Genomic DNA, 14,780 nt, shown 5'->3' with positions numbered 1-14,780 from the left:
AGGGCCTCTTCTTATCAACAACTCAGTGTTCCTCTGATAAAACTTGATTTCTTGTAGAGTCCTATGCCCTTGGCGCATCCTTCTCCTTGGAGCTCTCTGTGTTGTGTTAGTGCGTTGGCGAGGTTGGGACTTCCTTGGCTTGAAGAGCTTGACCTTTCTACGCTTGCATGCACTTACAGGAACCTCCTCTTGGTCTCTCTGATAGTCTGAATCCTCCTCCTCCTGTTGTTGTGGTACCTGTGTAGTATCAAGTTTCTCCCGGGTAGGTAGGGGACCCTGTCGTCCTGGTAGTAGGGTCTTGCCACCTATGGTGCTGCACAATGTAGGAATGTTTTCACCAACCCAGTCGAACTACTCATCATCGGCCTCTTTGTCTTTATCTCTGGGGTGGCTGCATTGTGGGGTCTTCTTCACACGCTTCCTCCCACTAGAAGGGCCTGCATGTGTGTGTGCTGGTGTTGCTGTGGGAGGAGGGTTGGACTTTGGTGATCCCATTGGGCATGTCCTAGAATCCAAGAGGTCACTCTCTTCAGTGGTGTCGCCAATATATGGTCGTTGGGTGCCTTGCACTGTGTTTTGTGAAGGCATGGTAACACGTGTGTGGTGTTCTTGGTGCGTGCCATATCTATCCATGTACGACTATGCTAACGTGGTGATGTGCTGGTGTCCTTACATGGATGTCTACGTAGATCTTGAGCTCAAGCTCTCTAAAAAAGTGAAATGAAAATGAAGTGAGAGAAGGAACTATTAATAGTTTTTTTTAAGGGCAAAAAAAAACCTAACTAAACTTATTTTCTTAGCCTTATTTTATCTAGATTTATGATGGTGCGTGCACAACCCAACACCTCCCTTGTCTCCTCATTCGTGCACGCCAAGCACCATGCGTATGGGGAGCATTGGTCTGCAAAACCATTGAAGCCGAGCATGACTTTTTGCAGCCTTGCGTGCCTCTTGCGCTACAAGCTTAGATTCTTGGTCCCACTCCCTAACCAATACCCTTTCAAAGGTTGTGCGATAAAACCAATTGAACATCTCTTGTAGATAGTTTGTACGTGTTCCTCCCTGTAGAAGCTCCACCTCCATGTCTTGTATTTTTGATATAAACCCCTCGTGCTTTATAATGTGATTTCTCCATCCCTTGGGTACTCCACATGGAGAATATGGGTTTGCCAAGCTCCATTTGTAAGTCAATCGTCTACAGTATCCTAACAAGCCAAGCTCTCCTTCACCAACAAATTGCATAAAAGATGATAAATTGCGGAAAGGAGGGTTTGCTCTTAATGGAGGGTCAACTGTATAGAGATGCCCATCAACCCAAAGATCTACATTTTTCTCCTTAGCTATCCTACGAGCCTGGACAGATTGTGCATCAGTAGGATGGGTTTTTTTAGAGCTGCCATACTCTTCAGGAATACGAATGTGTAAATCAACCTTCTGTTTTCTAGCTTTACAAGGGGCTACACACACACAGCTTGCAAAGGCTCCATAGCTAAGCAGAGAGATCCTCATAGGAAGAGAGAGAGAAAGAGAGAGAAAGAGACTATTAAAACTTTGCTGTTGTTTGCAGGTTTAACACAAATCCGTTTTTCTAAGTAGAAAATGATATTTTTGATATACAAATATACCAACATGGAGTTTTTCATCAATAAATTACATATGAGAAAAATTTTAAAAAAAATTTGGGGTCCCCACAATTTCAGGATCTCATGGATGTAGTGGTTCCTGACAGTTAGTTATGTTTATGGGATTGTGGGGACCTGACAGTTAGTTATGGATGTATTGGCTCCTGACAGGCTTCTGACGTGACCCTTGAATTACAAGCTTTTTGGAGGGAAAATTTATTTTCATCATACATATTGATTGGGTGGTATTTTTTCCACCTCAAAATGTAAAAAAATAAAAAAATAATATATTTTCGCTTTTTGGGACCCACCTAAATACGAGAATGTTGTGCTGATGTGGAGGGAGATATGGTGGGAGTTAATGAGAATTGAGATTTCAAACTTACAAGAAAGATTCAATTTGTAGAGAGTGAAGATAAAAATTTCAAAAAGTATGAGAAAGTATGAGAAAGTCAAAAAGTAAGAGAGAGAGTATGAGAATATTCCCTTTAAAAAGTGAAACTAGGGGGGTATGGCTGATGTGGCAAGGCAAAAAATAGGGGTCATCATAGCCTTTGTCTCCCTTAAGCCCAGCTTTTTAAGCTCTAATCCCTTAAAATTAGGAATCCTTAGGAGGGCCTTTCTGGGTCCAAAAAATTCCTAATGTGGTGTCTTTCTTTAGCAAAGTATCAACATTTTTGCTATGGTGACCTCCTAGTGCATCTTCTCCACTCACACAAGTGTCTCTACCTCAACGTTTCTTCTTCTTGGGCCTCTATCACTACCAAGAAACCTCTATGGTTTTGATTTGGTGTTGGGTTAAAAACTTGATAATAGCATTTCTACTACAGTATCCTTTCTTCATCACTACCCCTTTGGTTCCTCATTTTTCACACTTTTTCCTCAGCTTTTTAGTGTTTTTTGCCTCCATAGGCTACTACCCATTCTTGTGTGGCATTCCCTCCTATTTTGGCCATCTTCTACATCATCAGCATCATTCTTTAGGGTAAATTTTGAAGGTATCTTCTTGTGCATTATTCCCTCATGTTCTAGCCATCTTTCACACCCTCTCTTGTGTTTTTTTGGGAAATTTTGAAGGTATTGTCTTGCTATTTTTCCAAGACTAGCATTTTTTGCTGTGGTTTCACTTCTTCTTTTATATGTTCTCTTCACTGCAAGGTTTCCACCTTGCATCCGGGTGGTTCGTTGCCTTCCTCAACAATATTTGTTACGGAATACTTCCTCCTATGAGGACCCATTTCTAAAGATTATTTGGTGTTTGGCATCAGCACTGGACTGGTACGCTGCCTTCCTCAACAAGCTTTGTTGAGGAATACTTCCTTTTCCTCCTGTGAGGACCCATTTCTAAAGATTCTTTGGTGCCCAGCATCAGCACTAGACAACACTCTACACTAGCTTTCACAATTTCAACTTTTGGTGGTACGTAAACCTATATAAATTGTGTTTTCTCTTCTTCAACATGGCTCAACCCAATGCTTCCCTTTCTATTTTCTTTGACTCCTCAAAGCTTGATGGGGTACACTACCCCATTTGGAAAATGAAGGTTGTGTCCATTCTCGGCTCACATGATTTGATGATTTTGCTGGCAAATCCCTCACCCAAACTAGGCTTAACTATCCCATGTGTTACTCAAGCATACGCAATGATCAGGATCATTCCAATAATTATGTACATCCTTTCTTTATCTTGAACTATGAGGATTCTATTCTCACTCATCTATGAGTGGAAAACACTACATGTAGTGCCTAGAAGGCACTTGTCCATTTGTACGAGATGAAGACCCCTGGGTAGGTCCTCACTTTGGAGACTCAGCTTCTTCAAATGCAGATTCAAGATTCTCCTTCTCCCATGGCTTTAATAACCAAGATGAAGGAGACTCTGGAGGAGCTTTCCGTCTTGTGTGGTAAGGTTATTTCTTCACAATTCGTGGAAATGTGACTTCTTACCAAGCTTCTGGAGAGGTTTGATGCTTGTTCACTTCCCATGTTTCTTCTAATTAGGCTCAGCCTATTACATTGGAGGACCTTCTCCCTATATAGGTTAAGGCTACTTCTTACACCTTTCTTGGGTGGTGTTGACTCTACAATGGCCACCACGAAGAATGGGACCTCCAATGAAGACAAAAAAGAAGAGTAAGAAAGTGGACAAGAAAGAGAAAGGGGACTCCTCCAAGAGTGCCAAGGATTATGTGTGCTTCTATTGTGGTGAAATCGGCCAAGTTGAGAAAGTCTGCTTAAAGAAGCAGGATACCAAGAACAAAGAGAAGGAGTTGGAATCTTCCTACACTATGTAGTTTCCAAAAAGGAGTTACTTGTCTCCTATGATGGGGATTCTACATTTTTCACATTTGAGTCATACACATGGCTTGTGGATAGTGGTCCGGCCCCTCACATGAGATGTCGTTGTGATTGGTTTGCTGACTTCTCTAAGTGGCCAAGTGAGATCACCATCGATGACAATTTAACCATCCCAATCCAAGGTGCAAGGACTATCCCTACCTTCCACACCATAGTCGATAAAAGGTACTTTTCAAATGCTCTTCATGTTCCAAAATTAATTTTTAACTATTGTGTGCCTCTCTCAACAACTAATCGAGACATAACACGATGTTGTGGCACTGCCCTTGTAAGCACATGAAAAAGAGTGACTAATGCACTAAACACTTACAAGGACGTGTCATCTACCTTGTGAACACTCCAAGCTTGCAGAAATCCATCAGTGGCATCGTTGGAAGAGAGCACTTGAGAGCTCAAGCCACCGCAGCTTGTTGCCACACCACTTCCCACCAATAGAAGCTCGGCCCTCCTCTGACACCCTCACTCACTTAGATCAACATATACACAAGAAAGAAAGATCTTAGAGAATAAGATCACCTATTTGATTGCGTACAAGAATGAGGGTTTTTGAGTTACATTAGTCCTTTTATAGAATTTTTTAATGGATTTCACTTTTAGGATTCACACCCTTTGAGTCAAAGCTAAAAATAGGTCCTAGGGTTTTTAATAGCTCCTAAACTAGTGTAAACACTTGGGCACCTAGCAAAATGTGGTAGCTCTAAAATCAAATCCCGTGGGTTGCTTTTAAACATAAATCACACATGTAAAATAAAAAAGCTTTCTTAAGATTCATTACACATGTAAAATAGTCAAAGGTTCCTTAAGAAATAAAAAGTGTGAAATTGGAACAAACTAAGATGAAATGCATGCATGATTTGTGTTTCTTTCTTATGGTATGACTAAGTGTGAAGTTCCATTAGTTGCTATACAAAGAGAAAAGTTAAGGTAATTTTTTTTGTAGAAGAGAGTACTAAGTGTATCTACGCGTAAACTAATCTTAGTCATATGCCCCTAGTTACAAAACTGAAGTCTCAATCTACTTTAATTTCTCATGAACAATTTAAAGTAGTATCCTAAGGCTAAAGGTAAGAGTGAAGGTGATCAGACCTTTTTTATGGGGTGGGATTTTTACTTTTTTCAATTCAACCTCAATAGCCTTAGAAATCAAGACTTTGTTGGTGCTCTTGTTTTACAAGACCATGGTACATGGAGATTAGATTATTCCGTAAATTAAATAATAAAAGAAATAAACCATAACATTATAGCATAAATCAAGAGCATGAAAATCAAAGAACACAAGATTGGGTGCAATCTCCCCCCCGACGTGTGTGGCTCCACTCCCACACGCGGTATTTAAATCATATTAATAAATTTAGCACTTGGAGCCATAAATAGCATAGCTTTTTCAAAATTGGGCTTTTTATAAAATTGGGCTTTTTATAAAATTGAACCTTAGTTCAATATTTATAAAGCATCTCATAAAAAATAATCCTTGCCCAACATATATACAATGGGCCAAACCATACAAAATTAAATATTTAGCACATGTGCTTAGCTAGATAATCTCGTCCAATGTCTATCTTGGTTGTCTCGAACTCATGATCTATACTCAACATAATCCACAATGTTAGATCACAATCACTCACAAAAATAATTCTAACAAATGGAAATCATTCACTACCATGCTTCACGCATAACCATGCATCACACATACTTATTTGGATTCACTCCCATGATAAAATATTCTGAAAAATCTCACTCCCGTGATAGTCCTCCCGTTTGAGAAGACAACCACCCTCGGTTGTACTATTAGCACACACGGGTGATCAAACACATTAATTGTTCCTACATTGGATTCACTCACAATGTCATTATGTATTTAAGTGGATTCACTCCCACAATGTCATTCACTCCCACATATCCTCACACGCATCACACGTGTCTTAGAGTTGATCGGACTCACTCACAATCAAACTCACACACATTGGATTCACTCACAATGTTTTCATACGCGTCACACGTATTCAAAAAGTATACATGTCTCATACGTGTCACAGCTAGTTGGACTCACTCACAACGAACTAGGATCACCCTTATTAATTCAAAAGAGTTGATTGGATTCACTCACAATCAAACTCGTACATTGGATTCACTCACAATGTTTTCATACGCATCACACGTATTCAAAAGTATACCACACGTCGTCTCACACATGTCACAGCTGTTGGACTCACTCACAACCAACTAGGGTCACCCTCATCAAGAATTAATTTAAAAGAGTTGATTGGCAATAAAGAAGGGTCATCTTTTACTCTCGTTTTTGAGAAATGCAAGGTGAAGAACGCGGATGTATATTTGGCAACATTAATAAAGGAGCTACTCACACTTTGGGATGGCATCAATTGACCATACAAAGTAGCTCAATTTGTTAGCTACATACCCTCATTGGTGATCGGAGATCCATGGCACTACTCTAATCGTAAGATATCGAGGGTGAATCTACTAGAAATATTGTTATTTACTTTGAGACGTGGTGTGTTGTGCATGAGAGCATGGGCTAAATTTTGTAAATTTAAAATTAATTGTCTAACCTTGCTACTCGGGTGAAGAATTATATGGAGACGTCGTGTGAGGCACCATATAGATAGAGCATGTGAACTTGGGCTTAGCCAAAAAAAAAAAGTATCCTCAGCCTCGTCGTCGTCACTCTTCCCATGTCCTTGATCGGCCATCTACAATCTCTATCCAACAAGCCCAAAGCAATTTTAACTTAAGAAAATTTTCCCTCATTCGCTTTTGCATTTAAATTTTGTGAAAGAGCCTTAATTTTTATGTCCACGTGACTCATTCGCTTTAATTTTGTGAAAGAGCCTTAATTTTTATGTCCACTTGTCTCTTAACTGGAGAGTTTAGAACCATTAAAATAAAATTTCTAACACTAGGAAGTTCATCTCTTAGCTTTAAACTACAGATGATGTATGTTCTTTCTATAATGTCTAATTAATCAATAGCTTGGATCTTGTTTATTCTAACTTGAGAGTTCGGAGCCACCAAAATAAAAAGTGCAAGTAAAGTAAGTTCATCTCTCAGCTTTAAAAGATAGATATTGTATGTTCTTTTTTTATAATGTTTTAATGAATGAATTCTTAAACTCCAACAATGAAGAGTCGTAATAGGTGGTCCTCCGCAATGTCCCGTTCTTTTTTTTAATGAAATGGTGTCTCGCACAAGTGTGTCCCATGAGGATACAAATCTGCCTAGGAGGAGAGTCTCTGCCAAGGACTCGATTGCGCCTTGGTGAAAAAGCATTGCGCAATTGTCTAATGTCAAAACTGTACAAAATAGCTACAAAGCTGTTATAACAGAGAGCTCATTGTACTTGTTAACTCTCTCAAACAATATGCATACATAAATGAGTCCTGGGGGGAATCACTGTGTTATCTTTAAAAACTTCTTAGGTTTTCGATAGCATTGAAGCTTCTGGTATGGATGTTCCAGCCAATGCAACAGATAGATATATATATATATATATATATATATATATATATATATAAAGCTATTATAACAGAAAAATTCATTGAACTTGTTACACCATATGAGTTCCCAGTTCTCTTCATTAAAACGGGGGCAACCACTGTTAAAAACATCTTTTAGAACGTCTTAGATTATCTATAGGTTTTGCACATCATTGAAGCTTCTGGTATGGATGTTCCAGCAGACACAACAGAACCTTCAAAGCTTTAAAAAATGTATTCATAACATGGTGAACCTTCAAAGAGTTATTCTTTGAAAGAAAGACTAGATAAAGGGAGGAAGGGAATGTACGGTACAGAAGAGCACAAAACCAAACTTGAATTATAAATCATAAAGTCAGAAGGGGAAAAATATGCTGGGCTAGAGATTTTAACCAAATCCAGCCCGCAGAATAAACCTTCCAAAATCTTGGCAATAAAATGCAAGGTGCTGGTGGCAATGGACACAAGCCTTCAAAAATGCCGACTACAAAAAGATAAAGAGCCCATCCTCCCTGCAATGATAATATGAATATATACTTATCATGGAGAGTTACAAAGACATAATGTGCATGTATGCATGAGCCCATACCGGGCATGCAAAAACCGCAACTCCTGTGCTCCAGCAAACGTTGTAGTCGCATCCTTTGAAATTTGCAGAACAGCGCATTCTTAGGGTAATTCGTCAACACTTTTGCCATCAAAATGTCAGGCAAATGAAACATAGCAACAACATCCGGTTGACTAACTGCTCTCCTATTTACAATCCAGCTCACCCGATGCCATAATCTAGGAATGGATCGCCAGGCTGATATAATAAGCCCCCACCGTGACTCCTACAATCCAACCAGCCACCTTCAAAAAACAGAGGTTGCCAAGCTTTTGGCACCCATGAGGGAAATGATTGAGCAGCGAACATGAGTTCTGAAAGTGCCATGACTGACTGTAAAGTGTAGGTCCAGCTTAAACCTACTCAAAAAACAGGTAAGACCTGGTACAAAAACTTTAAGTCCTCACAAAGATCCAACAAGAACAAAACAGTCCAATATATACCACTACTGCACTCAGGCCCGCAACCCACATGCACACACACCGTCTCTCCTAGTGCCAAGACTAGAAACTAAGGCTCATGACATCCACCATGAAATTAAAGTAACACATTTTGCAGTCACAAAAAGCAGAAGTAGAAGACAATGTTGCCAAAAAAATATAAAAGAATCGGACTATCATTTCACAACATTTTTGAGTTTTTTGTCACAAATGTGGTGGGTAAACTTTTGACTTCACTAGCTGACCTCTTGTCACTTGTGGGCTAAATCTATACTGGCAGACCAAAAGTTTTGGACAGCCTCTAAAAATGGTTTCTAATGATGTACCAACAATAAATAGCTAAGGCAGACTTGATTTCTGCAGGTCTTTCCTGCAGGAGCTCTGGCTGTGGGACAATACAGAAAAATTACAAGGGCTTTCAAAACTGCTTCTGAAAGTATGCCTTCCTTGCAACACACACCTATGACATAAAGTTACAATGCATATACAAGGCTTTTCTTACACACACTCCCCCCTTCCCGCCAAAAAAGGAGTGCTTTAGAGAACAGTATAATGAACAAAATCAAAAAGTTCACATTTGGGGCCTCTTTATTAGCATGACCCAAATGCATAAGGGCTCGCATCCATCAACTCACCACCACCTTGACTATCCCTGGTTGGGGCTCTGTGAAATTGAGAAGCTCCTCCTCTGCTAAATACTGCTTCACTGCAAAAAGCAGACGCGCAGGTGTCCTAGAGCCCTTCGCATGACCTGAGCCTACACTGATAAAAACCTGCTGGTGCTGCCTTGAAGACCTGGCTGCAACTCGAAGAGCCGCAAGCTCACGCTTCAAAAGACTGATAGCTTCATTCACATGTAGCCCGCGGAGATCCAATAGTTGTGTCTGTCCTGGTCCAAAGCTTGGTGCTTGCACATTGGACATGTTTCTGCACCCAAGACACAAGACATCAATCCTACATGTACACAGTGCTCATACACATCTGGCATGGATGGCACTAACTATTTATTTATGTTGTGAACATTTATTTTCTTAAATTAACTCTCTTTTTTGTGCATATCTTTAGGTGTATTCTAATGTGTGATTTGAGCATTGAATGTGTGATTTGAGCATCACGTGCTCCATTACAAAATACACTCACAATTATGCAGGAAAACTACCTTTGAAGATCAATTTCTGCAGCTTTGTTATGAGCAGCCTTCATTAACCTGTAATGAAACTGTCCTTTTGCACTTGCCTCCTTAGCCAGGACCCTGTTTCCAACAAAAAATGCCTGCCGGGACTGCAGCAAATCACAGTAAAGTCAAACTGCTTCCAGGTTTACAGTGAATTCAAGCAAACAAAAAGCCAGCTGTTTGGTTCACAAGATCACAAAGGTACAGCTTCAATCTCACAATAGCAGCAGTGACCAAACTAGCAGATAACCCATACACCTTCCAAGACATGAGTCCCCACAACAGCACTGCTTGCAGAACTGCAGCAGTGACCATTCTAGGAGATAACCCATACACCTTCCAAGACGGTCCCAACAACAGCCCGAAAACAAGCACATTGGTTGACAAATTTGCAGAGATGACAAGGCCCAATCTCGAGCAGTATTAAATGAGATACATCTATAGGCCAAACTGAAACATGAAGACAAAATCCACAGGAAATATCAAGCAAACCTTACAAACACTCATCTCTTCACACACAACTTACAAGCAGATCTTACGTTCACAAAACCCTAGCATATACGACCTAGAAGTTCACCAATACCCTGAAACTAGGTCTGACTCACAACAAGACAGAATCCTTAGAACATTAATTAAGCTATACCTGCTCAAAATAAATATTTCGTATGCGACCATGGTTTCGAGCTTCCTCGCACAATTCTGACATTAAGTTCACTGCAGCACAAAATTTGAAAAAGCCACCATATAATAAGGATCATGTGAGGTCAACACATAAAAAGACTAAGACTTGGCATTCACCATCTCATAAGGCACGACAACCTACCAAGTGCATCATCAGTCTCCATCCAGCTTCGTGGAGAGAGCTGCTGCTTATGGTGCAGATGAGAAAGCTCAAACCTCTCTTCATTGGCAGATAGGGAGTCCCCATCAAACAAGCTGGAATATGAACTCGTGGATGAAAAGCTGGAGGGTCCAAGAGAAAATTCAGCTGGTCCATTCCGGTCATAAGGCCACTGTGAGCTATTCTTTCTTGCTAATCTAGGGAACTCTGGCAAACAAACACGCAACCACCATCATGAAGTAGACACCACCACTGAACTGAAAGAAAAAGTTACTGATGTACACATACCTGCATGTTGCTGCATATCAACATCCTCTAGGAAATGTGATAGCCTACTTGTCAGCTCTGGTGTTGAAGTTGTTGAAAAATCTATTGGCCTGGAGATGGGGGAAAATCGAGATGGCGATGGCAGGTTGTGCCACAGACTTCCCTCGTCTTGCAGCTGGAAAATGCTCAGAATATAAAAACGAAAAAAGACTAGCTCATCTTCAAGTTGTTAGATAAAAAAAGACAAACCTTTAGCTGGGTGAGCACACAAACTGTCAAGCTTAGATCACCACCATTGGCCTGATAAACATCAGCCAAACTCTGCACTGGGATGTTTGGAAACTCGTTGGCAAGGAGGTTCAGGGCATCCATAGTGCTGTTCTCTTTCAAAGTAGCTTGGCTTAATGCAGACGGATAAATCGAGCCATTTCCACTACTAGAAAGTTGCCCATTCCAATTGCCACTCATAGAAGAGAGCTGAAAGGAAGGCAAAGCATGGTCATCCTCCCACAACTGTCTTGATGAGACCGGCACATTGCGACTCATGCAGAAATCATATGCAGCAACGTGTCCTGCGCCTTGTGGCTGTTTTCCATTGAGCGTACTTCTGTCCCACGGCAGATTATCTGCCACTAAATCCATTGACTCCTTCAACCCAGATGACTCAGAAGAAGAGGCCCTCAATAGAGAGGCTTCAGGCTCAACATGATCCTCTGCAGCTGGAATGAAAAAGTCTGTGTCAGGCGTTAAGATATCATCTGGGAGTTGCGCATTCCAGTACCTCCGACTCTCCTCATCTGAAGCACATGTATCTGAGGAGCCAGTCTTGTCGGAGAAAGTCTTTCCATTGTCTGAAGCTGTTGATGGCTCTGTCTCATCGCCAGTAGTAGTGATGGTAGCAGAGGAACTCGACCTAAAAGACGTTGGGACGAACTCTCTGGCATTTGGATTGAGTGATGTCCTCCTCGAAGCTGCAGTGGAAACAGGGTTCATTTCTTGCTCAATAAAAATCCTCGACTTGGAATTGTCGTGTACAAAGAACTTGCACCCTTCTTCCAGTACTTAACAGAACAGCTATGTATACACTCCCTGCAAAGAGACCAACTACGTAATAAAAAGCCTTGTACAAGCAAATATCTTGCAAAGCTTCTGCCTTGCAAGAACCCAAACTCTTGCATTGCAAATTGCAACATAACACACAGGTTGTAAAACCTTCTGAGAGCAGCCTCAAGGCAAACAACCCATCACGACTGCAGCTCACCACTCCCACAAACTCAAACGATCACTGTTGTAAGACGCCTGCAAAAGAAATTGTTGTCCAATCACACACACAAAGTCTGGCGATCACATTAGTGACAAAATGTGCAAGGAAACATCATCACAGCCCTGTCTCTGGCACGGATCCAAGAAAAAGCAAGTTACCCGCCCATTTGCACATTAATAAAAGCACCCCAAACCTGCATTTCTTTCATTGAACCAAACGCAAGTTGACTGATAACCAACCTACCCCTAACGCAACAAGCTGACAGTTCAATGTGTGTGTGCGAAATTTCTTCAAACATCAAAGGTTCATTCCTACTGTGTTCCGTACACATTCTACACTATGCCCATAGTGTACCATAGAAATACACCCAACACATACTTGCAATAGGCTAAGAGGATGTACAATACTACGCTGCCCTCATCTCCTAAAATAAATTTAAGGCATAGACAAAAAAAGAGTCATAAAAGCCCAACTTGAGGCAATAAATTTGCAAGAAATCTGGCATACCTTATTAGTCAGGATGCTTAACCTGAATTGGGTGAATGCACCTCAACAACATCACACACCGTGCAAAAGACTACCTGCAAGCATGAAAAATACCAGAAATCATGTGTAAAAATTTAAAGAAACCCCAGAATAAATCCAAATTCATGCAAAGAAAAATGTGAAAACCTAACATCTGCTGAATCTCTGCCCCTTACAGATTTATAAAAACTCTAAAAAATACATAATTGATCTGATGCTTAGAACAAGCACAAAAATCTGAGCTCTGCAGCTTCTCTCACCTCTTTGTCTTGTATTCACAGGCGAGAGGGGCAGCAGCAATCTTCCCTGGCATCTGCAGAAAACAAAAACAAAGAGAGAGAATCTTCACATGTGCAGAAAAAAACCCTAAAAATCCATGGCAGGAAACCCTGATGGCGAGGGAGTGAGCAAAGGGGCGATGGCCGAGAAGCTCTAGAGAAACCCTAATTTGAAGCAGGGCTAAGGAGAGAGGATGGAGCATACCTGGTGAGGGTGAGAGAGCAGGAGAGAGGATGCGATGGCAGGCACGGGCATCGGGTTAAGCCACGAAGAAGGAACCCACTAACCCCACTATAGTCACTTGATGAAATTTGAAGGCTTCAACGGGTTTCAGAGCAAAACTCTTTTGGCCTAAGGCTATGCATTAATTGATTTTTTCAAGTGAAGGCCATACAAGAAGCCTTTAATATATTTTTTTAAATAAAATGTGTAAATTTTAATTTTGATTTAATATTTTTATATTGATTTTTTTCAAGTGGCTAGAGCCTAGAGTACAAACTCCAACATATAAGGTAGTGGGCACTAGGCACTATAAAACTGTGGTTTATTTTACTAACTCAACTTTCCTAAGTAGTACCCTTTCAAATTTTCAAGTTTCCTGCTCGCTCTAGCCTCTTATCTCTTCTCTCCTCCACTCATTCTCCACTCTACCCTAGTGCCGTACATAGTACCTACTTCTCAAGAAGTACACTCTGAGTGGGCTTTGTAGACTATAGTACATTACATCAAATCTTGCTTCTTAGAGTTTGGAGGTGCCTGGAGGCTGGAGGCTGGAGAAAAATCATGGAGAAGGTTGGCATTGGTATAGTTGAAGGTGCAAATCAAGTTCTCAAATCTCAACGATTGTGGCTCAAGGTACACCATAACTTTTTTTATTCTGCTCCTGTTGTTTAGAGAGATACGAATGGTTTATTGAATCTTATCAAGATTGTCAATTTGTTTGTGACACGATAATGGGTAACCTACAATTGTATCACAAGGACACGGGCCATGAGTAAGGCTCCCATGCTTGCCCTAGGTAGGCCATCTCCGCTTCCATCACCTTTTACAGTCATCAATTAATTTACTAATTAATTGGCATAATTGATGTAAGTGTAGATCCTTAGGTTGGATAAGAGAGGCAAGCTAGTGGTGGGGTCAAGAAGATTTTGAGACACTTAACTTTGGGTATCGATGAAATATTATTTGATTTTGTGCAGCACGCATCATTTATTTCATTTTGGGCGACATCCATATTTATTGTCAAGAAGATATATTTATCGGGGCATGTGAAAGCTCCCTTACGTATATTTAATTTAACAAGAGATGTACACATTTATATGGTTTGAGGTTTATAAAGCAAGCTATTTTTATTGAAGTCAATATCTTTCTAAAAGTGGAAACTATTTTGAGCCCCATAAGTTATCTCGAGCAATATAAATAAAATACACCAAGAGGAAGCATGGGCTCACTCTTGTGTGGGGCCAATTGAACCCAATATTATGCTATGTACAAATTTTACTATGACATACTAATTCTTATTTTGTAATTTATTTACATATCATTTTCTTCCAATAGTGGTATCAGAGCCAAGGTTAGTTGTGTAAATCTTGAAGCCAGTGAAGAACCAGAAGGTAAAGGAGAGATGGAAACCAAGACAAGACAAAAATATACTTGCAAATATAGGAAGAAGCCTAAGGTTTAAGGGAAGACTTGTTTTATCTATTGGATGACTAAATCCCATAAACCTTTTACCCACAAGGCAAAGAAAGGTAGAAAACCACCTAAAACTCAAAAATGGTTTTCCCAATTCTTCACCTTCTGTAAGTCGGAGAGCATGGATATGATTTTCCTAATTCATAGGCTTCAAAACCACTATTTACATGGTATGGAGTTCAATTTCTTCATTCTTTCTCTCTCTCAATAGTGCA

General features: G+C 40.3%; 1 protein-coding gene across 1 annotated transcript; it reads right to left on the bottom strand.

Moving 5' to 3' along the window:
• Window positions 1-8,676: 8,676 nt before the first annotated feature.
• On the bottom strand, window positions 8,677-13,214 carry LOC147628307 (polyadenylate-binding protein-interacting protein 7-like). Its single transcript, XM_086813399.1, has 10 exons — window positions 13,075-13,214; window positions 12,852-12,904; window positions 12,574-12,647; window positions 12,015-12,101; window positions 11,052-11,891; window positions 10,824-10,977; window positions 10,518-10,742; window positions 10,338-10,408; window positions 9,680-9,801; window positions 8,677-9,447 (listed from the first exon to the last, which is right to left on the bottom strand). Exons 5-10 carry the CDS (start codon window positions 11,793-11,795, stop codon window positions 9,147-9,149), a joined length of 1,617 nt encoding a protein of 538 aa, XP_086669525.1. The 5' UTR covers window positions 11,796-11,891; window positions 12,015-12,101; window positions 12,574-12,647; window positions 12,852-12,904; window positions 13,075-13,214; the 3' UTR covers window positions 8,677-9,146.
• Between the last annotated feature and the right edge of the window lie 1,566 nt (window positions 13,215-14,780).

This window comes from Cibotium barometz, chromosome 19, assembly GCF_041138505.1.
Source record: "Cibotium barometz isolate CiBa-2024 chromosome 19, ASM4113850v1, whole genome shotgun sequence".
In the NCBI taxonomy this organism is placed as follows: Eukaryota; Viridiplantae; Streptophyta; class Polypodiopsida; order Cyatheales; family Cibotiaceae; genus Cibotium; species Cibotium barometz.
The sequence above is the reverse complement of the archived record's forward strand: the minus strand, read 5'-3'. Positions and strand labels throughout refer to the sequence as shown.